At 42.9% G+C, this 27,320-nt stretch overlaps 1 protein-coding gene across 4 annotated transcripts in view; it reads right to left on the bottom strand.

Annotated features, from left to right (window-relative positions):
- LOC126516435 (protein zer-1 homolog) overlaps positions 1-27,320 on the bottom strand; it is a 145,340-nt gene that overhangs the window by 29,439 nt on the left and 88,581 nt on the right. For all 4 annotated transcript variants that reach the window (XM_055063891.2, XM_050166555.3, XM_050166556.3 and 1 more), the window contains 3 exons: positions 18,691-18,738; positions 10,037-10,104; positions 8,521-8,718 (listed from right to left, as the gene is read on the bottom strand). In XM_055063891.2, the coding sequence (XP_054919866.1) occupies positions 8,521-8,718; positions 10,037-10,104; positions 18,691-18,738 (314 nt within the window). The remainder of the gene's footprint in view (positions 1-8,520; positions 8,719-10,036; positions 10,105-18,690; positions 18,739-27,320) is intronic.

Below are 27,320 nucleotides of genomic sequence, written 5' to 3'. Positions count from 1 at the left end.
TGCCTTCAAGCCCATCTTTAGGTTCCTGGAGGTCACAGGGCTGGTGTCTAAGCTGTAAATGCCCAGCCTGCCTGCCGCTGTCAGCCACAAGTCCTATGACCATGACAACCTTCTCTCTCTTCTTTCCTGTTTATGCCCCCCTACCCTTCCCCAAGGTGCTGAGCTGTGCTCCCTAAAGGGTTGCAGAAAATAGAGCCTCTTTCTTTTCACACTCACTCTCTTTCTAAATGGATTTCTAACACTTAGCCCTTAAATGTCCTGCTACAGCACAGATATTTTAGGAATCAGAGGCAGAATTCCACAACAGCATTTGCTGACAGAACGAGACCATGTTAGAGTGCACCCATAACATAGCACTACCAGCAGAGTCTGCCATGAGCCAAGTCAGAGTTCAATCTAATGCATAAAGTTTCCTTTATTTTGTAGGAAACTCTAAGACTTGAGACATTGTTAACCATCGCTAAACAGACGCAGGATAAGAACACAAAGCACACAGGACACAACACTAGCTGAACTCTGTGACACAAAACTAGCACTAACATTGTGTCCTGTGTGTTTCTCGTTCTCATCCTGCATCTTTTTAGCGCTAGTTAACAATGTCTCAAGTCTGGAATACACACCAACTAGCTCAACTTCCTTCTCTAGTAGGAAACTCTATGGCCTGATGAAGTTTGCGATGCATGCAGCCCTACTTTTGGCTCGGCACACCAGCACGTGGGGAGGTGCCTGCAGATTGGCTGTTGCTACCACAACTGGCGCAGCGCTTCTGGTGGCAGAGTGCTTGCATGCTTCAGAAACTGTGTTGCTACCTATGTTTTTTTGTTGATCATACTGTGAATGGACACTCGTTTGAAGTATGCTCGAAACTTGACATGCGCACAAAAAGCAAAGTGCAAGCCTATCTGCCTCCTATGATGAGAAAGAGGAGGCGGTTATCACAAGAATCAGATGCGCCGATTTAATTGCGCTAGTCCAAACAACCAAGTTAGTAATAGAGCTCAAACCACTTATTTATACTTATTTATTTTATTTATAGTACCTCAAAGACCCCAGTGAAGGGGTTTTACATGAGCGGTTACATAATGCAACCAATTACAGCGCAGGAGTGAATGTAATGCGGTCTTTTCTGACTCCCGCTTATCTTCCCATAGAACTCCATGTCTGTATATGCATACCGCCTATAGTGCAGCCGCACGAGATGAAATACCAGTTATAATGCAGTTGCCGGAAAATCCCGCAGACAAGCAAGGCAACTCGCATGCTTCTCAATGAGCTGTGCCAGCTGAGGGGAAGAGTGACGAGAGCAATGCAGAGGAGGAGGAGGAGATGCAGAGCAAGCGAATGAACAAGGAACAGGGAAAAAAAATGCAGCAGCAGCATTTTGACTCAGTGGGCACGTAGGGGTTACCAAGGCAACAGAGAAGCCTTTTGTTCTGGCTTTTTCTCAACAGTCCACACTGAACATGTGCACATTGTCGCTCTTTGGATCTTCAGTTTGTGTGCAGAAAGTAAATACAGCCACCAACTGACTTTTTAGAACCTGAACAGGGTCGCAAGAATGTCTGAATAATCAGGCAGGACAGAAAAATGAATTTTGATAGTAAAATCAATTTGCTGAAACTCCAGCACAGCGGAAAATTGGTCAAGGCTGCGGGTGCCCTTCACATTCGCCCGTTGCAATATGTGTCTTTGCGAAGTGCACATACTGCTTGTGCGACCTTGGATCCTCGACAGTGTCGGTTCAAACTGTGTTCCGCAAGTTCATCAGTTCGGAACGTTGCCCACACGCAAGCTTTCGCCATTTCTACTAGTATGTGCACATAAAAACTTTTGCTATACACATTCGCGGTAGTTGCTGGCTGATCATCTGTGAACCCTGCTTCATGCGCATGGCCATCAGTGCAGCCTGTGCACATGACCTAGGGCCAAATCAATGTGTATTCGTCTACTGGTATAAACATACATCAAGGGCGAGTGTCCAGCGAGAACATTCTGCTCAACGCACCCACCAGCTAGGCCTAACCACTGCCGTCTCATCGGCGGCTGGCGGCCAGAGTTGCAGTTTAGTGCAGAGTCGACAAATTCTGTACAGCAGTTAGAAAGGGGAGGAACCACCACGCCAACGAAGGGTGAGGGCACATCCTGGTCGTATGTTTACATTCCTGGACACACGTGGCTGCTTAGCCTAAATGTTTTGAATGTGCACAACCTTGAAAAATGTTTTTGTTATGTTTTAATACCACTTATAGTGAAAAAATTCGCAACTCCGGTGACTTACGTTATAAGCGGTCTATGCTTAAAGTGACAGCGAAGCAAACCACTGCCCTGTCATTGAGCCATCTACTACCTATTAGACAATGCAGACATCGCACAAGTGCCATTTTACTTTGGATACTGAAGACGAAGCGCTGCCACTTGTTCCCACACCTCTCTATACATCCACAGGTTTGTGCAGCTTAGACCAGACGTGTCTGATGTCACTGTTAAATGAGAAAGCACACTCGCTGCTCTTGGAAACTCAAATTATCTGGAACAGTGCCAGCAGCTCATGATTTGCAGTGAACCTAGCATTAGTACCAGGCGCTTCTCATACGTCCAATGAGCTATAGCACAGCAACAATTTTGCAGCATATGTGCACTCTTTTGCGAACGAAATTCAATGCTTCAACAGTATGCCCAATGCACAGCACTGTATTGTATGCGGTTACCAGTTATGATTGCGAAGCTTCACCAAACAAATATCACGCTGTTTAAGCTGCCTGGTGACATGTTTTGCATATGCAAAAAACACCTGCTGTGAACCAGAAAGGCTTCTAAACAGTGCCAAATAAAAAAGCCAACGCACTAACCGTTGCCTCCTGATGAGGTCACTAGGTACGAATATTGTAGTCTTGGCACATTTTAGTATGGGTGAACTGCTTCCAGAACATTGTGGCCCATTTTCTCAACAATGTCTTTCGTGTCAGCCATCTATCTCACTTCTGGAAAGCATACCACGATTATGGCAGGATCAATTTTGATCCTGCTTGTTTTGTTCTAATCCTTAGATGTGCTGCACATCCAAAATAGTTCTAAAATGTTTGTTTAGACTTGCATATTCTTATTCTTTCCCAATTACTGTATGGTACTATGCAGTGCAACACGGTCACATAGATACAACATTTAGCGCAAAATTATTACCCACCCCTGTACAATTTGAAAAGATGTGCCTTTTTCGAATTAAACACAGCCTAGGATTGCTTCCTAAGTGCTGCAGCCTCCCGTGAATCCTAAATACTTCTTTTTGTGCTGCCGTCCTTCAGCATCTGCCACAGCTAGTTTATTGTTTCATGCTATGATGGCAGCCACTGTTGGGGCCATGGAGTATTCCCGTTTCACCTAGTTTACTGCCACGTGCTCATGGCCACACCTGCAAGCTTTAGATTCAGCAGTGTCGTTAAAAGCCATGCATGTCTAAAAATATTAGCATACACTTTGTTTCTAATCCCTCAAAGTGTTACCGCATGATGTACACCTGCATGGCTCTCCCAAGGCGTGTGGTTGCTTTGTTTAAAGGTGGAAAAATTGTATCTCATCTAGCGAACGAACCATTCAGAACTGCAAGTTTCTCTTTTGCTTCACTTTCCAACGGGTGCGCAATCATTGAGTCTGCTTGTAGGTGCTCACACAACGTGTGTCATTTTTGCTAATGCCATGCGTTTGCATTTCTATTCTTTAATGATCCACTTTGTTTTCCATTCTTCTTGTCTATCATTGGCTTGGACGTGGCTCAGAGACTGCCCGCCACAGTCTTGACCCTCGGCTTGACACATGGCAAGAATGGAAAATGAAATGCAACCTTACAAGAAATTGTCACTAGTTGTATTAAACCTACTTAAATAATAATAAGTTGTGTGAATATTGCTATTGTATGTAAGATATTAAATATGCTAGTTTAACCATTTATTTGAGGAATAAATTATATATTGTACTGGACAAATTTTAAAATTATTTGGCATTTTATTGTCCTCTAAAAATTACTTTTCTTGAATTAAGTCATTTTAAAGAATTTAAAGCTGCAATAAAAATATATGAACCTGGGAGGTAATGCATTTCTCGGGGGAGACAAAATGTGACTCCCTCAAAGGGTTTGTTAGAACAAAATCTAACTGTTTTTATGTGAACATGACATTTGAAAAAAATTAGTTTCGGCCTTGTTACGGTTCACTGTGTGCGGCAATGAATGGAACGGATACCAAGCACCTGAGACACATCGTACCTAACTGTCATGGTCGAGAACATGAAAAGACTTGTCCGTCGGGTGTGTGTGAAGGGATTATGCACCAGTGCAAATCCTACTCTCCTCTGTCCTTCATCCACCACCTCTACGCCAGGGAGTGGTTTCTCTTTATATTCCTTTGTGTGGGCTGACCAGTGTGCTGACAAGGCCCTCTACCAGGGAGCAAGAGAGAATGAGGTTGCCCAAATGGTGTAGGGTGTAAGAAGGACAGCGAGAAGCCATGTACAACCTTCCCTGCCCTTGCATGCAGGAGCACGCACGCCAAACATTTCTGCACATTTTTTCTCTTGGAGTGCACTGCTCACCCATAACGATGTATTAAACTGCTGTTATTCGTTTTTACATCATCTCATCTTCCCTGCCTCTTTGATGGTCCATCTGGTTTGAGCTCCAAGCAGACACTGTTTAAGGTCGCCAGAACCCCGTCCCCGTACCAACTGGTACCAGCCCTCTAGCATGTTTCAACACAGTGCCAAGCTTTCCACAAGCAGGGAACTTGTTAAAAACATTATAAAACAACCAATAGAGGTACCTTAGCGAAAATTCAGATTTCTTTTTAGTGTGACTTGTTAGCTCTGATGCGCACATCCCCACTTGAAACCCTGAGTGTAATAATATTTAAACTAAAGAAATTCTGCACACGGAACTAGAGTGTGCGTAATGCATGCACACGTGGTATCTTATTGCGCTCTTGGGACAAATGGCCAACTCAGCCGGTAGAGCATGAGAGACTTAGTCTCAGGGCCGTGGGTTCAGGCCCTACGTTGGGCGCCATTTGGGCCATTTGCTCAATCGAGCTCCTCGGACTAAGGAACAACAAAACAGCAGTGCAAACAAACCAAAGGGAATTTTTCACACCTTTTATACACAAATGCCAGCTAGATGAGTTACAAAAAATGGAACATGCCAATGGGCACTGATGTATCGAGGAAGTCTGGCTCACCATGACAGAATATAGGGCGAATACGTTCCCCCCATGCAGGACAAGTCATTCACGGGTGAAGTCTTGCAAACGGAGGTGCACACGAGCAAATGAGAAGGCAACCGCAGAACGGTCGCGCAGAGCGCTTCGTCAAGTGCACAGTTCGTCTGCGCGTGCCCGAGTTCCCGCAGCCAAAAAGGAGGAGGCTACTTCCTTGTGCACCCGAGTATTCCTGCCATCAGGTGGCGATGGCAGCAGAACACTCAAGGCATCGGAGGTCCTATGCAGGTCCCATCCACGGTGATTAAACCTTGGTACCTCCTTCTGTATATGCGCAACTATGTACCACTTCTAATATGTGTAATAAACTTGAACTCAACTGAATCCCTCGCACTGCTGCGACAGCAGATGTGCAATGTGGAGAAGCCGGGTTCCAGGAGACAAGAGAGCCATGCAGGGAAAACAACATCATGGGGCAAGAGAAAGTCTAGCGTTCCCACAACGTACCACTTAGCATTGCTGCTTCAATCTTCGAAGTGCAGTAGCATACTTGCAAAATTGTGGCAGCATAACTTCTTTGAAGGGATAAAGGAAACTGGGTTAGAGTGGCAAAGTATTCTTCTTTCTCAACTGTATTTTCCTTCATTTTGCCAAAAAAGGTCTATTAAGATGGCGAGAAAATGAAGGTCATACGTCCTCTTATTAAACATCTCACTAAGCCCTCAGCGCCAGTACATCGCTGTGATGTCATGGATTGCAAAGCTTTATTGCGTATTTGGGCGGTCCACAAAAGCTTCCAAGTTCTAGCTATGTAGAGTCTTTGGTTCTTTTAGATTGCAATGCAGTCCTTTAAAAAAGTGAAAAACTGACCAAACCTGCATAGATGCTGTCAAAATCCATGACATCATGCAAGAACTGGTGTGGGAACAGCAGGACAACATCCCCACGAGTCTCTTCACTACTGCATCTCTTACAGCTTACTATGCCTCCTTTCATGGTAAGAGTGGACTTATTTTATATACAGCACAGTTCCGACACAGCGGAGCTGGATGGCACAGGAAATTTTGTGAAAACCAAATGCCCACAAAAGGTGACACGGTTTTACTGCTGCGTATACTGAAGTAGTCAGTGCACAGCATAACGAAATACAAATACAAGTGCACTGAGACATGATTTGATGGCGCCAACCATTAGGAGACGAGTTTTTCACACTGTCCTGCTTTGCAAGACCATGCCATCAGAAATATCTGTGCGCACACCTTGCCTTTCCAGCTCCAAGCCAATCAACAACTTCTACTTGTGCAGTGGCTATTCCTCTGTGCACTACACTTTAGATCAATGCTCGCTGGCTGAACAGTCTAGGACGAGTTAATAGCACCATGAGTTCAATGAATTCTGCACTGCAACGAGTTCCTCAGGTCTGCAGAGATAATAATATGAACACAAAGCACACACAAAATGCACTCGTAAATTCTTTGTGTTCATTTTGTTATGCACTCAAGACTTTAGGAAATGAGTAACTGTTTGCACTAAAGCCAAATGAAGACAAGAAAAGTATGGAGGAAATTAATTACATCAATTAATTGAAGGTCAAGCAGCAACTGGAACACCCTTCGCCACCATATCGCTACTATAACCTGCCTGTCAACATTTGTTACCACTGTGAATGCCTGCATTATGTAAAACCCACCCCTTATGTAACACCCCAACAGGGCTCTTTATGTCACCACCTTCAAAAACATTTTCTGAAAAAATATCGCTTTTGTGCCATTTACTATTCTAAGTTCTCTGGTTATTCAAGAATATCTTGCAAAAAGAATTAAGTTTCCATCTTAAGCTGTTGAAAAGTAATGAATGTTTTTCCAACTCCTCCTGCTCGCATTCAAAATTGAAACTGAACTTTTTTTTTTTCGGAACATGAGCAATTTAATCAAAAATATTGCTTGCTTTGAATATTACGCGGTGTTAATTTGTTTTAGTTCATTATAAAAGCGTTTAGAAGCATTTTGAGACATTTGTCATTTTAAATTAGTTAAAAACTTTCACTAGAAGGCTTTCAATACCTACACATTTGCTTATGTTCAAAACCATTTTTCTCAAAATGCATTTTTCTTTGTTTTGCATTTCATAGCTATGGGAGAAGTGACAACTTTTTTTGTAATATAAATATTTTTGCATGAAATTGTACATGCTGTTTCTTTACACGTTGAGCTGTTCAATGTGGCAGAATAACCAAAAACTGAGCGGTGACTTTTCATACTATGGGCAATTGTTCTGTAAAAAAATCTGCCACAAGTTATATTTTTCAGTCTTTTGATGACAATGCACTTTCACTTCAAGATATGGCTATCATGGTGGTTGGTTGCACAGTTTATTATCCCCATTACGTACTTGCCAAGTGGCATTTGTTTCACACCTACCATTTCATAGTTATGACGGTTGGCGCAACACTCATTTCAGCACTTTTTAAATAATATAAAAAAAAATGTTCTTATAGTTTTCATAATTCAACTACCTGAAATTTTGAACTACATAGGCTTTACAAGATAAAAGTGTAACGGCAGGTTTGTCCCTAAAATTTAAAATTTTTTCTCGGAGGTGGTGACATACCTCAAGGAAAATAAGTGATTGAGTGATTGAGATGCACGACCGCACACAGCCGCCACATGCACAGTTGCAGCCAGAGTAGAATGCCACCTCCCCCCGCCCTCCCCTCCCCCGGTGCCTCGCAATGTTGGGTGTCTCATACGTGACGGAAGACTGCATGCTTCCTCTCTGCTTTCGCCTCTTTCACACGAACGAGATTGAGCACCAATTGTCAGCTCCCCTCGCACACTTTCACTCGCACATGGCGACGATTATCACCCTTTGAATTTATACGGAACCTCATGGCGACGGCGATGGAAGAAATGCGCTTGAAGTGTCCATATAATTGCTATTGCAATAATAATATGAAAAGGGAAATAAAAGTAGAAGAAAAGACAACTTGCCACCGGTGAGAGCAGAACCCACCACATGACGCATGTAATGATCTACCAATTGAGTTACAGTGGAAATTTTCTGCAACCGCACCATCATCACCCACAGATGACACTGACTAGCATTCCCAGGGCTAGATTTAGTATGCCCACGCACAATTACCCAAGAAAGTGGCCAGGGGGAGAATTGCCAGTGTAGCTCAATTGGTAGAGCATCGCATGTGCAATGTGGAAGTTGTGGGGTCGGCTCCTGCCAGCGGCAAAGTTGTCGCTTCTTCTCTTTCATTTACCTAGTCATCATTAGTAGCCAGCGCCGTACAGAAATCCTAAGGAAAACTGACCGGTAGTTGATGTTACGCTTGGTGACCAGTGCCCAGCGGTCAATGGCCCGCCGCATGCGCACCAGCACTTGACCACGTGAGACAGCCTGGATGGCAGCCTGGTCCCAGCTCTCAGCCCCATCTGATAGGATGTGTGCCAGGATGCCGGCTGCATTGTAGCTCACTTCGATGCCATCACTCTCACTGTCCAGCAGTTCACTGCAACCAACAGTGACTGCCTCAGTCGGATAGTCCATCAACCAGAGAAATAATGAGCATGCTACAAACAAGCGGAACAGTATTATCAGGTTTTCCATGTGCACGTGTGAACAGCACTGAACACACATGCTTAGCCCAGCCATATTTTGGAATGAATGAATGAATATTTGATGTTTAATGGCACAAGGGGCAAATATGGCCAAAGAGCGCCATGTCCGTGGTAGCCATATTTTTTTTTATTTATAGAATATGAATATGCTAAAAAAAAAAAAAAACTAGCTCCAAATATTGAATCGAATATTGAACATTTAAAATTTCCACACAAAGGGCAATATAAAGCTTGTGTGGACTACATTTGCAACAAAAGGCTCATTTATCTTATTTTATACTGTTAACAATTGAAAGTCATTTCAACTGAGAAGCTTGTTAAACAGTAATAAAGGAGAAGTGATTGTATATGGTGCATCATGAAAATTATTGTAGTAATGAAACAAAGGAACAGCCCGTCACCAGAGGTACATAGCAGAGTGTAGTGCTCGTTGAAAGACCTAAGCGCAATATTACGGCAACACACATTGTTTGAAAGGAATGAAATACTGTATTGGCGAGGTTGACCAAAAAATTACTCTGCCAAAATAAAGGCCACAAATTTATAAGCCGTTTAAGGTGGGGTACATGTTTAGTTCATGAGTGGAAACTAATGTGCAGCAATGATCTCAAGGCATTTGCTAAAGAATCTGGTTGTTTACACAACAACCACGGTTCTCCTACAGCAGAATTCTTCACTCCTGCAGACTGCAACAAGTGTTGCGCAGTAAGGACTGTAGCAGTAATAGTGTACATATCCTGAAAGTGTTTAGAGAGTGCAGCATGAGCAACAAGTGCGACTGCACCAACTTTCTTTTTTCGTCCTGATCACAGCATGTGAAGTGGCCTTTAGGCAAGTGATACTGATAGCATATTGTCCACAGTACTGAGTTACTTAAGTATCATTTGCCTAAGATGTACTGCTTTTCTTTTCAAGCTTGGTTGAACTTAAGTGAAGCATCCAGTACAGCGAATAGCTGTGAGCAACGTTTCAACTAGCACATTAGCAAGAGTTTCAATTTGGACACAGATCAGGCAATTCCCTTTCATTCTGGCACAGAGTGTACTAAACCTGAAACCCAAAACACTGAATGCGTTACTGAATTTGTAGTGTTCTTTCACAACACATTAAGCACATGCCTGTCATGTTTGCCATGCACATAGCTGACATGTGCATGTGTCTGTCACAAAATCAAGCTATATCCCAGGGTTCCTGCAAGAGCTCACCTACCTGAACACAAGCAGGTACTCGTCACGCATGAGCCGTGGCCTGAGTTCCCGCACTTCAGCCACATTGCCCTGCAAGAAATTTGGCAGTACCCATCTCACAATGACTGTCAACAGTAATGCGGCTAGCAATGAATCGATATAACCGCAAAACGCATTGCCACTGTCGAAACAAGCTATGGATGAGGCCTACAACTGCAGCTAGATTCCTCTTTTGCGCTTCCCTTGGCACCATCTAGCACCGCCACCGCAAAGCCTGCGGTCGGTCTCTGAAATGTATGGCACACCAGAACGTGGCGACGCTTAGGAACACATCATGCAGCAACCGAGCTCCTCTCTCGCGCTCCTTTCTGGACACGCTGTGCCATCTAGTGGTGCTGCCCAGAAGTCCATACACGGCCTCCGAAACAAGAAACATGGCACACCAGTGCTTGTGAATACTGAGACTAGCTTGCTCGGTTCCCTCGAATCGTTCCCTTGTTCCCTCGAACGTAGGGGTGTGCAAATATTCGAAACTTTTGACTAACGAATCGAATAGTGTCCTACTTGATTTGGTCTTCGAATCGAATAGTCACTATTTGTAAATACAAATATTTTTCAAATACTTTTCGAATATTTCACAAGGTCAACTTTCTTAACAAAATGTTGTTTTATGCATTCAAGCAGGAAAGTAGCTGGAACGCCAATGCATTTCTCCGCGAATTACTGTATCGAAACTCGTGTCATCCCGATAATTCGTTCTAAGTGTATCTGCCTTCCGAACTCCATGGCTAGAATTATTAAATTGCAATATGGACCATCAGGTATTTAGTTTAAAAGTTAATTAGTGAATGTTTGTTCATTAGTTGACTATGCATTTAATTTCTTTTTGCAAGTAGTGTCTGCCGCTTCGAGTAGAACATATCATGAATTAGAATTGTGCTATCTGCTACAGGCAACCTTTAAGAATTTTTGAAAGTGTTCATTGAAACACCCTGTACCGTATTTATTTGAATCTAGGCCAATAGTTTTTTCCAAATAATCATATACAAAACTCTAGGGTTGGCTTAGATTCGAGGATATAAAAAAATACGCCAGTTTGTAACTGTAAATGATAAATATGGTCCATAGCTAGCGCCATCTAGAAACAGTATCGCAGCCACTACTAGCTGGGCCAGTAGCCAACTGTAGTACACAAGCAATGTCGTCGCTTTGACCTGTGTCGTATTGGAGCTGGTTCTATGGTATTGGCGGTATTGGCGGTATCGGCGTGCGGTATGGCGTTATCGTAATGGCACACTATAGTGCCGCTTTCGAATGAAAAGTTGTGCTAGATGCAGAGTCATAGTAGGCCAGGCGGGACTTCAGCATTGATCAGAAAAACGTCCGTCGTTGGAAGGGATGCTAGGGTAACCCTCCCCCACAATCATTATTGCCAGCTCCCTCCGAGGAGGGTTGGAACCAGCTGCTGACAAGAGCAGACAAGAAAACACAACTGCCACTCGTCTCGTGGGCCCAAGACGTCGCCCCCACCTGGGAGCCACACGAGGCCTGCCTGCCCTAACTTCCTACCCTGCAGTGGCAAATAAAGTTGTTTCTCTCTCTCGCTTGGAAGAGGCAATGGGAGGCACTTTTGAGTGTGCCGCAACGAGGAGATGACGGCGATAAGGAAGATAAGCGCGCAATAACGGAGAGGAGATGTTCACCGAGATTGCGCCGTGCTTCGACGCATGCGCATGCATGGGCACGCGGACACGAGCTTGCGCACGTCCGCAAGCGCATGTGTGGTCTGGGCTATGGGGACGAGGCTAACGGTGGTGACAACGTAGAGTGAGCTTGGCATGTCCATATTAAATAAATGCTGTTATCATTTTGTGAACGCTGTCCTCACTTTCTTTTGTTCGGCCTACATTCGAGGTAAGTTTTTTAAAAAAATTTTCTGGCTTCGAAAATTCGGGGGTTGGCTTAGAATCGGAGCTGGCCTAGATTCGAGTAAATACGGTACATACAGTGATCATTCACACTCTCTGAAGAGCCCTGTGCATGCGAAGTAACTATTTCTTTGCTACTAATGCTCCATTTGTGCATTTAGAAAACAACATTTCATTAGGTGCTATGTAAAGGAAGAAACTTGCTAGCTTCAAGAATACTAGAATGTGAACACCTTTTTATATGAATTGTGTAACGGCTGTTCATTATTAGAAAACTATTCGAAAATTATTCTATATTCAATTCGATTTGCTTCTGGCACTATTTGATTCGCTTTCAATTCAGTCTCAAAAATCCCTATTCGTACACCTCTACTCGTAAGTGCCACTCAGTGGCATATACTCAGTGACCCAAGTTGACGAGAGGTTCACTAAAGAGCGACACCAACCTGGCGCATTCATGGCACAGCTGTGAATGCCAGACACCTGGTATGTGACAGTGGGTGAGCGAAGGACGTTGATTAAAAAGCGGCACATAACCAGTGAATTTGTGGTGCAGCCTGATAAAGTGTCGGGTTGCTGTCCTTGAGGAAACCTTGTGACACGCGTTTGATTGCATGTTCAACTGCATGTTAGAACAGCACATTCCCATAGTAACTACCTAGTTATCCAAGTTGCCATCAAAGATATTCATTGAAAACGGCACAACTGGGTATGTGCCACAATAACACAAGTAGTATAGAAACCCTAAGTATAATAATGCAACTAGCATTCTTTGAAAACTTCAACTAGTTTTCAGTATGTCTGTGTGTCCATCCATATCTAAACCCTTTCACTCTAACTTGGGTCGCTGGGTTCGAAACCAACCGTCAACCAATTTGGGTCATTGGGTATGTGACACTGGGTATGTGACACTTTTCAATGAACCTCTCTCACGTCAACTTGCGTCACTGGGCATGTGCCGCTGAATACGTGCCACTCTTCAAAGAACCTGACGCGAACTTGTTGAACCTCTCTGATGCCAACATAATCAGTATACAGCTAAGACAGCATGTGACTGCACTGCAAGAACCTCAGCCTTTGAATCTTGCAGCAAACTGTAGAACGTTAACATAGATAGAGTTCAAGAGATCACCCACCTGAATGTCGTTATCCCTCCAAGTAGCCATATCACAACGTTCCTATAGTCCTTTTTTATACATATTGTGCATGACTGGAATTGCCTTCCCAGACATACTACAAACACCGACCCTGCTGGCTTCAAATCCGGCATTGAAGACATTGTTTGTAACGGCGATAAATCATAGCAGTGTCTGTATGTACTACTGTGCTTATTCTTATTTTCACTGCGACTATACCCACCCCTCATGTAATGTCTCTCACGGGGCCCTTAAGGTATTATAAATAAACAAATAAATAAACATTTAACAAAACTGAACCAACAATTTAAGCACAGAAATTAATTAATGCGAAATGGGTGCAGTCATTCGAATGCTACTTCTTCGTGCTTTTTAGCCATAAGGGACTTCCTTCCTGTCAAGGGTGCAGCATAACACGCAGAAAAAGTGGCAGAAAAAAACGCCATATTTTCTGCCGTGGCAAGCTTACATTCACCGGAAAACCAAAACAAACTAGAATTGGTGGACTACAATCAGCAAATACCCAAATTACAATCAATACTGAGCATTAGTTGATGATGGCAAGTCGTCAGTGCTAATAATTCATCATTACGCCTTCAGCAGAGACATTGCAGAAGAGTTTGTGCTTCTTTACAACTGGCTTATTAAGCCAGAGCTCTTTGCACGATGTTCCAGCATGCAGATGCATAATACAAACAAATGATTCAATATGCTAGCCCTTTGATGGTCACCGCCATAATGTATGGAAACAAGTCCCAAAGTGATCTTGGACCTATATGTACGGCGGCGATCAAACGTTCAAAAAAAAAAAAAAGGAACCTTTTCGAAACAAATCGCTGCCTAGTGTCAATCCGGAGGTGCTGCACCTTTTGTGACTTCTAAAAAACTTCCTTATTGCGCTGCTGACCCTCGGCTTCCACTAGAACTGATCTTTCGCTTCCCTCTGTGATGGCTACCACCTTGATAGTCAGGAGTATTCCAGCTTTGTCTAGTTTACTGCTACATGCACACACACACCCTTGCAGACTTTATATTCAGCATTCCTGCACACGTCATTTCAAGTTATGGGTGTCAAGAAAACCGATTTCTATTTCGTTTCTTATCACTGAAGCATTACTGCAAAATGTTTGCCCACATAGCTCTGCTGTATGTGTGCAATTTTGTTTACAGGTGGTCACTCACAAACTGGCGACGTGCCTGCATCTCTTTTTGTGAGATGCACGAGAACTGAGAATCTCATCTAGCGATGAAACAATTGATTACTGCAAGTTTCTCATCACAAAATTTCTGACAAGTGCACACCACGGAGTTAACTTCTGGCTGCTTGCATGGCATATGCCTCACTTTCGCTATGATTGATCATTCCTGGAACATTATTCTCTAACGAACCACCTCATTTTCCTATCTTAAGGCCATTGGTCATTGGTTCAGACATGGCTCGGAGGTCAGCACAATGCTCTTTTTGCTGGAATAGCACTCTTGGCGCAACACAGCATAAAAATGGAAAATAAAATGGGAGGAAACCCACCTCTGCACCCTAAATTACATAATATCAAAAGAAAAAAAAAAATCTGCACATATAACCCATGGAAACAACCACATACAACAACAGTAAAATGTTTTTAAAAACAGTCTACATTTGCAGATGTACGACTCATCCACGTTGTATCTTTGGCCAGTGGCTCTGTTCCCTACCTCTTTGGCTAGCTCATCGTGATCCGGATTCTGGCTTACCGGCACTGTGTGCACCATTTGCTTATTACAGTAAAAGCTCGTTAATTCTAATTTCGCAGAGATGCTACAAAAATTCGAATTATACAAAATTCAAACTAATGAAAGAGAAAAAAATCGCTCGGTTAAGGCACATATGTAGTCCGACGTGGAGTAGGACACGCGCACACACACAACGTCGACGTGAACAACAATATCTATACTTTGCAGCGTTGGGGCAGCCAACGTAATTGGACGCGGCTAAAGCGGTCTGATGTCCCCGACATTGAATGTGTGGTGTTTTATGGTGCAAGGGCCAGGTTTGGCCAAAGAGTGCCAGGCTAATGGTAATGAGATCAAAGTGAAGCGATAAATTACGAGCAATAGATGTGACAGGGCTGTAAAGAGGCCTAAAAGACGGTCACTGTAAAGTGTGTAAGAGTTACATGTAATAAAACTATGACAATGACTACGAAGCGTGCCAAGGATGCAAAAGATGCATTGTGAAAGAATTACAATGTGCTGAAATTGGTCATTGGCTCTTGCTCCATCCACGTGTACGTCGTGGCGACTGGCGCGGAGAAAAATAAAATGCCGCAGTTTCGCCAGAAAAGCGAATCATCAATTGCGATAGCAAATTAGTAGATAGCTATTCGAAGTAAGGATAGTAGCTTTATTGGCTTTATAAATTTGTTAACATTTGCTTACTAACTAAATTAACAAGTACAGTGTCACGCACGCACATGAACACATCTCGCTCGATGACCGTAGAAACTCGCTGAAAAACGCTGGAGTGAGGAATTGCGGCAGTAGCAACGAGTGAATTGACCTTCGTACAGCTCTCACTTCCATGCAAACGAAACGTAGAAAGCACATTGCATACGAAGCTACCGGCACTATGCACGCTGTGCAAACATCGCAGATCACTTTGAAGATGAGGCCCACACCTATGCCCACGCGGGCACGCACTTTGGCCACATCGCAGATTGATTTCAAGATACGGCACCCGCATGGCTGCGCCGTAAGCAGCAGCCGCCAGAGAAGAACGTCCCTCCCTCCCTCCCTCTCTCTGCCTCACCCCTGTGCCTCGCACGCGACAAGAGAGGGCGCGCATCCGCCCCGCCTTCCTCGTTCACGCATGCGAGATTGAGCTGTGTTCGCCGGCACACCCTCGCGCGCTTTCACTCGCACATACATCACACGGCGCACGGCGACGATTTTATCGCCCTTGAGCATTATACGGAGTCTCACGGGAGAGAAGTGACCTGCAACAGAGGCGTTGGCCATGCCTTGCCAAGCACAAACACGTCTCTCTCCAGTCAGGCCTAAACAAAGGGCTGTAGATGGAAAGAGCAAAGATGTGCGGCCCCGACGGCTACTCTCCCCATGCATGATGGTGCAGAGTTGGAATGATCAGTGGCGGTGCGGATTTCAGTGTGAATTAGTTGGATGTGTTACATATTGCTTTCAATGCACTGCTGGATGGACTGCGGCGGCTAATTCCAATTATCCGAAATTTCGAATTAACAAGTTGTGAATTAACAAGCTTTTACTGTACTAACAAGGTCAAAACTCAAAACAGCAACTCGATAAGAGGATGAGAATGGGCAACCATGAAAGAGGGGAAAAGGGAGCTTTAACATGCGAGGTGTGTGAAGAGCCTGAGGTTCCCTGGCAGATAACGGAACTTTAAATAGTGAAGAATTTTGCCTTAACGTGTGGCTTCACGGCAGTGTGTGCCACACTGCCGTGAAGCCATACCTCGAGGCAGAATTCACAGATAACCCATACTCGGACTTTACTGTGAAATTTTTATATATTTGGTGTAGGCTATAGGTGCAAAAATATGGTATTAAAAATATAGAAGTAGCTAGCGTGAATTTAATCCTACATTTGTAAAAAATTCATCATGCTGGTTAATCTGTAAATTTGAGAAATGAATCGTAAAACATTGCTTACATTAAAAATGTTGGTTGCATTAGTTACTTCAAAAATTAATTGCTTGCTTTTTCTCAAAATAAGTCACTCTGGAGAACTTAAATCTCCAATTAAAAAATGTGACCCTGGGAGGACACATTCCTTGAAAAATGTGAACCTCAAAGGGTTAACGAGGAAGAGGTGCCCGAAAAGTTTGCATCCTGGTGGAGACTACAGCAGCCTTGGCTGTGCTCGAGTTCTAGGAGGGCACACACAGCATCAAAAAAGTTTTCCAGAGGCTGCAGCTAGAATATGGAGTGCAGACAAGCAAGCACCTTGAGCAAGTGACTAAGGCAAGTATCTCGCAAGCACATATACAAGCTCTTGACAGCTCTGAAGCTGAAAGGAAAAGGAGAAAGCTTGAAGAAATTGCCGATGAGCAGCGTCTGGTTGCAAAGGAGGGCCCAACCTATGTAGCATGGGCTTTGATTGATCGCCATTGACAGGGAAATAAAGCAGCACATTTTGAAATTTTTCAATTGATTTTTTTTGTTTCCATTTTTTCGCCAAACACCCAACAACCAGGAAAACTATCCTTTTCAAACTGTGTTGAAAAAACATGCTTTCAAGATGGTTTCTACACTGAAATTTTGTGAGGAACAAGACTACTTACTTCTTGAATTTGTAAATTGCTTCAAATAAAAAATTTCTTACATACACCGACAAAAAAAATTAGGACATTGTTTTCCAGAGATGAAATGTTTATAAAAAAAAAAAAGAAACAAAAATTGGCAAGTGGTTGCCCTTATCCTGTACTATACTCATCAGACCCAACAATACCTTTTAAAATCAGCTCTGATTATAAACCACTGTCTTAGAAAAAGGAAAAACTATGCGCTTGATCATATGGCATGAGCACATGCTCATAGCAGCAGTTCATTGCTTTCACTTATCATCATGGGCTGCTGCATCATATGGTGCCATTTACAATGTACTGCACATTGTGCAGGTCACTTTTCTCAAAAACCAGTGGCAAAAAAAATGATTCAATGCTTGACATATTGTGCCTCCTGCATCTAGCTTTATCTTATACCAGAATATTTTAGCTAATCCTTTCTGGTATAGTTTATTATCACTGGTATAATTTTAGTAGTGAATGTCCACGAGATTGGACACTGGGTTCAAGGAGGCCATAGACCACACATAAAAAATGAATACATATATCTTAATTATTTTTAAAACAACAGTTTTCCTAAGCAGACACACTCAGCTACGCAATGTGATGACCATAATTTTTTTTTATTTGCACTAAATTAAAATTAATTTACGAGGCACCTGCAGTGAGGAACTCTGGAAATTTGGACCACCTGGGGTTCTTTAACGTGCACCTAAATCTAATTACATGAGTGTTTCTGAATTTCACCTCCATTGAAATGTGGCCGCCATGGCCGGGATTCAATCTCGCGGCCTCTTGCTTAGAAGCCCAACACCATAGCCAGTAAGCAACCATGGCGGGTTGCACTGAATCAATGAGATTTCAGATATGTTCTATAGGCTGAGAGAGTATTCCTCCAAAGTTCACCAGAAGTGGCACACTGGATCAAACGTTCCCCTTTCAGGATAGCATTCCCCCTTAACTACACGGCTGGCATACTGACATAAGGAGATGAAATGGGGACAGGGTTGAGATGTGCACAAAAGGAGCAGGGAAAAAAAAAAAAAAAGAAGGGAGCCCAAGTGGTGAAACGACTAGGTCAGCAGCGTGCTTAGTTAAATCAGTTACAGACTGACAGCTCTCGTTTCCCGTCTACCTGAGGAATGCCAAAAGTGTTTGTCACTAAATTTCACTCCTTCCTGATGTCAAATTGTACGTGGTATGTAGTTTATAGTATGTGAGAGCGCTCACACACTGTAAAATGCCACCATATTTCGGGCATCACAGCAAGCCACTTATGGACTTGAGTACTGTGGTCAACATCACTCACCAGCAGTCCCATCATGTTGCGCAGCAGTTCGGGTTTGTCCGTGAAAATCTGAAACAAGAACATATAAATGTGTGGACATTGCCATAAAGAAATTTAACCAAATGTGCAGACTTATTGTCCCAGCACACACCAGCTTAGCACAAAAGAAGAAAATAGGAAAAACAGCATGTTGTTAAGGTGTTACTGTGACTGCAAGCTGCATTCACCACCATTTATAAGTGGCAGTCATCAGTAACAGGTGGCATGTGTGAACCTTAAGCTGATTTTGAGCATCAAAGCCATGCCTTCAAGACCACTTTTCAAATCATTAAGAAAGCGTTAGGGGTGCACGAATACTCAAATATCACCAAATCAAATTGAATAGTGAACGTTGGAGTAAGTCTACTAGCAAATCAAATATCTGCTATTCGATTTTTCAAGTACTCCATACATTCGGTGTAGAAACCAGCACAGTGACACATGTCACATGCTCTGTGGAGCCCTCTCATGTTCGATGCCACCCAAGCAAGCATTTCACGATGTTTTCACTGCAAAAGAAGCACCAAGTACGCTACGGACGGGCCACCCCGGCTGATGCGGTAGCAGAATTTGTCATTGCGAGCACTCCATGGCGTCGACCTGATGAGGGGTCGCACACAGAGTGCCTGCAACTCTGCAATTCTGCAACTCTGCAACTCTGCAATTCACAGAACAGCGCCGCGTAGGCCGGGTCTGCCTGTGTCAGTACAAAGTTTGTCCGAGTCGACAGGACCGATAGAAATGATAACACAATGCAGACAAAGGGAATGGCAACAAAAGTAGCGCATATTTTGTAAAGCATAAAAGAATATGTAAAGATCGGGCCGATTAGCCACTGATAGCCATGCAGATTGTGTTGGATCTGTGGCGACACACTTCACGCCATTTCAACAGCCGTCAATCTAAACCAAAGGCGCGATCTCGGGACCGATCCCTGATGAGCCATCCTTATGAACATATTAGTGGCAAGTGTTCCACAACGGCTTGTGGCCAGCAGCGAATTGTCGTCACAGTCCCGTTGATTAGGCCGTCTAACTGGTGCTGCTTCCTTGGGCATCGGCAACTGAAGTTACGGTTTGGTGCTGAATCTATGCAGATTTATTCGCAGCAGCCATGCGATACTCGGAACTCCAACAGGCCGCCTCACAAATGAAAGTGAGTGCACAGGATTGCAACAAAGTTGTTCATGGCTGCTCTATTGCGACACAGAGAATGGCGGTCTCTCTTTATTGTAGATGCATATCATTTGTTTTTTTTTTGTTTTTCTTTTTGTAGCTTCGAGCAGTTTGTCACAAGACTAGCTTTGGATTTACACTGCGGGCGCTAAAGTGTCATGATCCGGTTGCATGCATTTACACAGACAGCAGATGAATGAAGCAACAGGGGAGGGGGAGTGGTGCGCAAACTTGCCAAGGCCCTCCAGGTTTTAGAATCTTTGACAGGTGGCGAATTGCGCTGAGCCTGACAATGAAACAGCATGGACGGTGCCTGCTCTTTACCGTCAGCGCCGGCTATACACGAAGCAGTGACCGAGTCACATGATGCAGTCATTTGTCGTGCAGATTGGCCTTAGCATAACTGACCTTCTGTATTCTAGAGAAAAATTCGAAAGCGAAACTTTCTATGCAATAAATGAAGAATGCCGCAATACACAGGTCCCCTATTAAACTAAGAACCTCATTGGTAATCACCTCAACAGAAGGTCACCAAGTCATTAGTTTCTGAGAAAAGAAAGCACTTGATTCTATTCAACAGAAATTATATTGATAAAAAAATATTTTCAAATTCTTCACATACTAGAACTGAGCTGTAATCAGTGCTGGCATACTAAATTGGTGTTCCCTTTAATAAGAGTAGACTGTACTGTCTTAAAGTGATGGAAGTGGCATTTGGTCTTCTGGATCAACTTTCACAGCAGGAAAAATTTGCTGTTTGGAGCAAGAAAATAATGTTTTGGAGCAGTAACTTACTGCTCTACTGCAAAAAGGAAGCTCTATATACACTAGTACTTTCTGAAGCATTGAATTCAATATATATTACACTAAGAAGCAAGTACCTTTCTTCAACTTGCTCTTCCATTTTATTGTTAAGATATAGAATGAAGATAAATGCAGATTTAACCCTAATTCAGAATTAACTCTGCACTTCAATAGAGAGTTAATTGCCCCCCCCCCCCCCCTCCACAAGCTACACTTGGCTTCATTATTCATTTCATCTGCTAAACGTTTTATCTGTTATAGTGTTTCATTCACTAAACAAGTTTTTACGCACAGCCGTCCAATTCTTTATTAATATAGCGCAAACACTGTATCCTCACACATTAATAATGATGTGCAAGGATAAGCTCATGCGATTGAAGCTCAGGCGTTTGAAGCTCATGCGTTTGAAGCTCATGCGTTTGAAGCTCATGCATTTGAATCTCATGTGCTTGAAGCTCATGCGCTTGTAGCTCATGCGCTTGTAGCTCATGCTAGTCACAGCGTATGGTCTTTTAGGGCGTTTTTGAAGCATGGCACTGGTGCATTACCTGTTCAGGACTCGCACGATGTTAAGAATTGGGTGGCTGCACTATATAGCTGATCAAAAGCACGACTAAGCAGTGCAAATCCGCATGGAACAGAAACAAGGACGCTGTCTTCGTAGGTTTAGATAGAACAGCATCTGGGTTGTGTGACTTGTGCGTTCGTGTCTACTTCCTTGTTCCGTTTTCTTTTTTTTCCATGTCCAGACTGCCTAGTCGTAATAAAGTGCACCTTACACTCTTGTCGATATATACCACTAAGCGACCGCGAGAAAGGCATGTCGAGTAGCTGTGCCCTCACAATCGTGTGTCACTGTCATAAGATGCACATGCGCGTTGCAAAGGAAACGCGAAGACGACCGACGATGACGAAGGCATGAGCATGATTGTGCAATGGCACCCGAAAGAGTCGAAGAGAAGAATCTCCGAGAAGCCTTGTCACATTGAGGAACCTGTGAGTAGCACCACTGTGCGAGAGGAAGCCAATTGAAGAAGGCAGCAGCAGCGGAAGCAGCAGCCTGTTGGATGATGGGTCCGGGCTCCTGCCTATGCCTGGTGCTCCTGAGCCTGCGGCTCAACGTCTAAAGCTGGTGTTCACTTGCAGGGCATCCAGTAGCGATTATCCTCTACGATCTTGGCCTTCCTACCTGGCCTACGTTCTTCCCCCATCTCGTCTCATCGTCTTGCCACCTGGCTCCAGCTAGGGTACCTCAGTAGCAGCCCACAAGCACCTGCACCATTCCAGCCACGACCTCCTTCGACACGCCACACCGAATCAGATGGCGATATGTGAACTTCGATGATTTATTTATGTGGTTTACAGACTAATTTGTGACTCTATACTTAGAGCTGTTCCCAATTGATATTTGGTTTAAGTTATATGTCTCTGAAATATTATAAAGCATGGTTGTGTGGTGCAACAGAGAGCATATGCTTCATATTTGTATTGGACATGTTCAAAAACCTACTACAGTGAAAGTGTCTACACCGTGATAGTCACCCTAATTATATATAATTATTATTGCAATAGCAATTATATGGACACTCTAGGCTAATTTCCACGGTCATTGTTGGTGTCAGCATTGCCGTGGGGTTCCATATACTAATGTCCAAGTGCGATAAGATGCTCTAGCTGTGAGGGAAAGCATGCAAGGGCGAGTTGAGAAGGATGGTTACTTCATGCACGGTGCCTTCTCATGCATACAAAATATTCCGAATTTGGAGCAGGTGCATGTTGGTGCAGGCCTAGTGCAATACCTGTGATAAATGACAATTTAGCAGCATGAAGCAGGATTTCCTTCATGGTGCAGTTTGGCAGAATCGGCACAGCACTTCCATCACTCTAGGAGATTCGTGAGAGTCTGCAGCACCGTATTTTATTGCCCAAGATTTGTAAGCATTATATTTTGTGAAAAACTTTGATATTAAATATTTGATTAGGTATCTGGCTGTTTCTTAAATATTTTTTTTATTTGATTCGAAATCTACTAATCAGTATTTGCACACTCCTCACTCTATAGAGCTCTGGCATAATAAAAAGAAAATATGGAGAACTTTTCCATATACAGAACCTAATGCATTGTACATTAAAGACAAATGAACTGGAGAAGATGGGGATTTCAATCTAATGCCCAAATATTGGACTCTGAACTACAATGATATCGTGGCAGAGGGCTCCAAATTAATTCTGACTGCATGGCATTCCTAAATGTACGGTGAATGCTAAGCACGAGCATTTTTGTATCCCACCAGTTGACGTATAGATGCTTTGCAGTGAGCAGTTAGTGCAACTAAAGCCAGGTGGCACTGCAAGTCTGCTTGTGCCTGTGTCCATCAGTGGCCTTGTGCGAGACCAAAATGCATGGCGAGCAGCAGCCTTGCACAGCATTCATTCAGCTGGCTGAGAGCATTTGTGGTGTGTTAGTCTGTGGCAAGCTGGAAAAAAATTCACCATGCAGAGTTTAGAAACAGATGGGCATTGATGGCGGTGGAACTTGCTTGTGGACGAAGTACATGGCCTTCTTCTGCACAACAACTGCTTGTTATTTATGCATTGAATGTACAAGTGAAAAAGCTAATCAAGCAGTGTGGGTTGTCAACCAGAAAAGAAGACTGACAACATCATATGGATCATTGCAGTAATGGGATATTTTGTTTGTTACCACACAATGAGCTAGCAGCCAGAGAACTATTCTGCATCACTCTTGGCAACTTTGACATGGATATTCATTACAATTGTGCACGTAACACTATCATAACAATTATGTCGGGAAGAACAAATGCCTATGGCAACAGACACCTCCCCTGCTTTAGAAATGTCCCAAGGATAGGCAGCTCTGGCAAGGCCAGTACATTGTACAGACTCACTTCCCTGTTTAGCTTGCCTTCAGCATCAAGTGCAAATATACTTGCAACCTTGCACGATACAGTTGACTTCCATTAATTCGACCCTGAAGGGACCAACGAAATTGATCGAATTATCAGGCGGGTCAAATTAAACAAGATGCAGAAATAAACGCAACAACACACCACTGATTGCCGAATACTGCCTGAGAATACTGCCTGAGAGATAACATTATAGCTCCTAAACAAAGTAAAAAATCTAATGTGCACCTGACTGACACTTGATTGGCATGTGATTTGCACAATCAGGTGCACTAATGTGCACCTGATTGACACTTGGCAGCAGAAAGGAACCATGCTAAACTGTGACTCTTGCTTTTTGCAGCTTTGTCTACTTTGCCACATCGGTGCCTTCACTGAAACAGCCTGAGCGGTACCTGGGACCTATCTTGTGCAGAATCATCACACCACACCAAATCATTCAGCTGCTTCAAACCACCTGTGGCGCTTCAGGACGACGACCGGCAAGATAAAAGGTGGACAGCGTGGACCATACCACACTTGGCAGCAGGGGTGGCAGGAAGGAACTACGCTAAACTGCGACTCTGCTTTTTGCAGGTTGGCATTTCCTCTCGCGCTTGGTTTTTGAACATGTGTTTGCTGCCGCTGCTGCCACCCTGATATTCCTGCTGTGTGTGCTCTCTTTAAGTACTTTGTTCTTGCAACCAAAGTATATTCCTGTTGTGTGTGTGCTTTAAGTAATTTGTTCTTGCAACCAAAGTTTACAATGACCACAGGTGTATGCTTTTCCTGTAAGGATACGTTGGCGTCAGGTGAAAGTTTTGTATTATGTGATGACTGTAACCACCCATACCATTTTGGAATGTGTGCTGCGCTAAGAGAAAAACAATACAAAAAGTTAACAAAACAGAAATTGATTTGCGCAACATGCAAAACTATGAAGCGCAAAGGAGAGAACCTGAATGAAAAGATGGCTAATGAGGAGGCAGCCGACATAAGGTCAATCCTAGTAAGCACAAACGAAAAACTTGATGAATTGATGCCACTAAAAAAGACTGTGCCAAATATAGAAAGATCAGTGCAGCTGATGTCATAAAATATGATGAAGTTCTAGAGCAACTCGCCACTCAAGAAAAGGACGCAAAAGAAATGCGCAAGAGACTGGAGGCCCTTCAACTAAAAGGAAAGAGAACAGAAGCAGAAAATGAAAAACTACGAAGTGAAATTAACGACCTTGAGTGGCGAGGCAGAAGGCTAAACCTTGAATTTCACGGAATTCAGGTATCCACTGATGATCTGTTAAGCAAAGTGAATTCTGTGGCCGACGTGATCAATGTGTCCAGGCTTGAAGATACAGACATTGATGCTATTCACAGATTACTGCCCAAACCTTGATAAGATTCCCGGAATTATTGTCAGATACGCTAGGCAAGCAGTGAGGGATCTGTGGTTTGAAAAGAGGCATAAACTGAAGGAGAGCAAATGTAGCGCTTCCATTCTAGAAAACTTGACAAACCATAACCGTCACTTGCTACAACAAACAAAAGACTGGGCGAAACAAAATGCGCACCAGTACGTCTGGCACAGAAATGGTAAAATTTTGATGCGGAAAGCCAATGGTGATTCAGTGATTGTAGTGCACAGTGCACATGATACGTAATTCTCCCTATTACGTCTGTGTCATGTGTCTGAAAATTACTTTTCCTGTTTACCATGGCTAATCGCAGTTACCTTCTTCCTCATGAGGTAACACAGTTGTAGCAAGTTATAACAAAACTTCCCTCAAATGTCTTCACTTAAACACCCATTCACTGTGTAACAAGGAAACCGAAGTCGACACTTTTATCTTCAGCTTTTACTTTTTGTTTGATGTCATCATGTTGACGGAAACTTGGTGCAAAGACGGCCAAAATAACTACATGCTCTCCTCTTATCAGCCGTTTTCGTTGAATCGATCCACGCGTCGTGGTGGTGGTGTTATGTTGCTGATAAAGCTGGGTGTCAATTGTGAACTGCTCGATTTGTTTTGTGTTGTTTGCAATGACTTTGAAATACTCTCAGCACGTGTGAACAAACACATATTTTCTGTTTGCTATCAGCCTCCTGATGGAAATGCTCCAAACTTCTTTCACTTTTATGAGCAATTCCTGGATTTCATTTCTAACAATGGTTACTATGTGATTTCGGGCGGTGATTTTAATATTAATATGCTGGCAAATACTAATCTACAAAAAGCAATGGGAACGCTCGTTACCTCAAATGGGTGTGAGAATACAGTTACATTACCCACAAGAGTAACAAAAGACTGTGAAACATTACTTGACCTTTTCATAACAAACATTGGCGAAACGAACATCACGATGGCAGTTGTATCATCCGATCTTAGTGATCACCTCCCGATAATTCTCATAATACAGAGATAACATATGGAAGCCCGTAAAATGCAACAGCCCGTTGTGTGTCAACCCATTACGAAGGCTGGTCTAGACAGTTTTAGAAACGAATTACTGCAGTCTGACTTTAAATGGCTTCTGGAAATAGAAAACGCTGATGATGCACAACCCATTACGAAGGCTGGTCTAAACAGTTTTAGAAACGAATTACTGCAGTCTGACTTTAAATGGCTTCTGTAAATAGAAAATGCTGATGATGCATACAACAGGTTTATAAATGAAATAACGGAGATTTATAAGAAACATTTACCGCTAAAAACGTTTACCCTGGGTAGAAATATTCGTAAGCCCTGGATTACACCCGGACTGAACAGCGAAATTAACTATAAGAACTCACTTTACCATAGGTTTGTTGAAACAAAAGATCCTAATCTTCTCAATAAATATAAAACATATCGAAACAAGCTAAACAAAGAGATTAAAACGAGCAGATCTCGTTATCTTTACACTGAATTCGAGAGTTGTTTGTACAGAAGTGATCAACTGTGGAAAAGACTAAATACCTTTATGAGGCCTAGAAAATCGACACCCGGTATCTGGAAATTGTCATTGGATGGCAGGGAAGTAAGCGGCAACGCACTTGCCAATTCCTTTAATGACCACTTCCTTCAGTACTCTGATTGTGGAGTACTTAATGAGTTCATCGACTTCATGCCTGCTCACAACCAATGTTGTGCTTTTCTCAGTCCAGTAACCAGATCTGAGGTGATGTCAGTTTTTTCCTCTCTTAAAAATAGTACAAGCTGTGATGCAGAACTTATGCAAATTCGTCCAATTAAATATGTTCTTGACATTCTGTGTCCCTATATACCTTAAATTTTTAACATCTGTTTGTCAAGCGCCTCATTTCCAAAAAGAATGCAAATTGCAAAATTGACTGTACTGTTCAAAAAGGATGATGCGATTGACATGGGTAATTATCGACCAATATCTGTACTACCCATATTCTCTAAGGGATTAGAAAAAGTTATCCCTATTCGAATGTCCAGCTTCCTTGATAAACACAATTTAATCTCACCTGCACAGTTTGCATTCAGCAAAAACAAATCTACAGAAATGGCATTACTTGAACAGAAGGAATTTATTTTATCACATTTTGAAAAACAAATATTAGTACTGGGTATTTATGTGAATTTCTCCAAAGCTTTTGACTGTATTCATCACTATACACTACTTAAAAAACTTGAAATATATAGAATTCGCAGACATTTCCTGCAACTAATTCAGTCATACCTTAGCCACCGGCAACAGTTTATAAAATTGAATATCAATCT

This window comes from Dermacentor andersoni, chromosome 1, assembly GCF_023375885.2.
Source record: "Dermacentor andersoni chromosome 1, qqDerAnde1_hic_scaffold, whole genome shotgun sequence".
In the NCBI taxonomy this organism is placed as follows: Eukaryota; Metazoa; Arthropoda; class Arachnida; order Ixodida; family Ixodidae; genus Dermacentor; species Dermacentor andersoni.
Note: the sequence above shows the minus strand (reverse complement) of the source record. Positions and strands in the feature narration are given on the sequence as shown.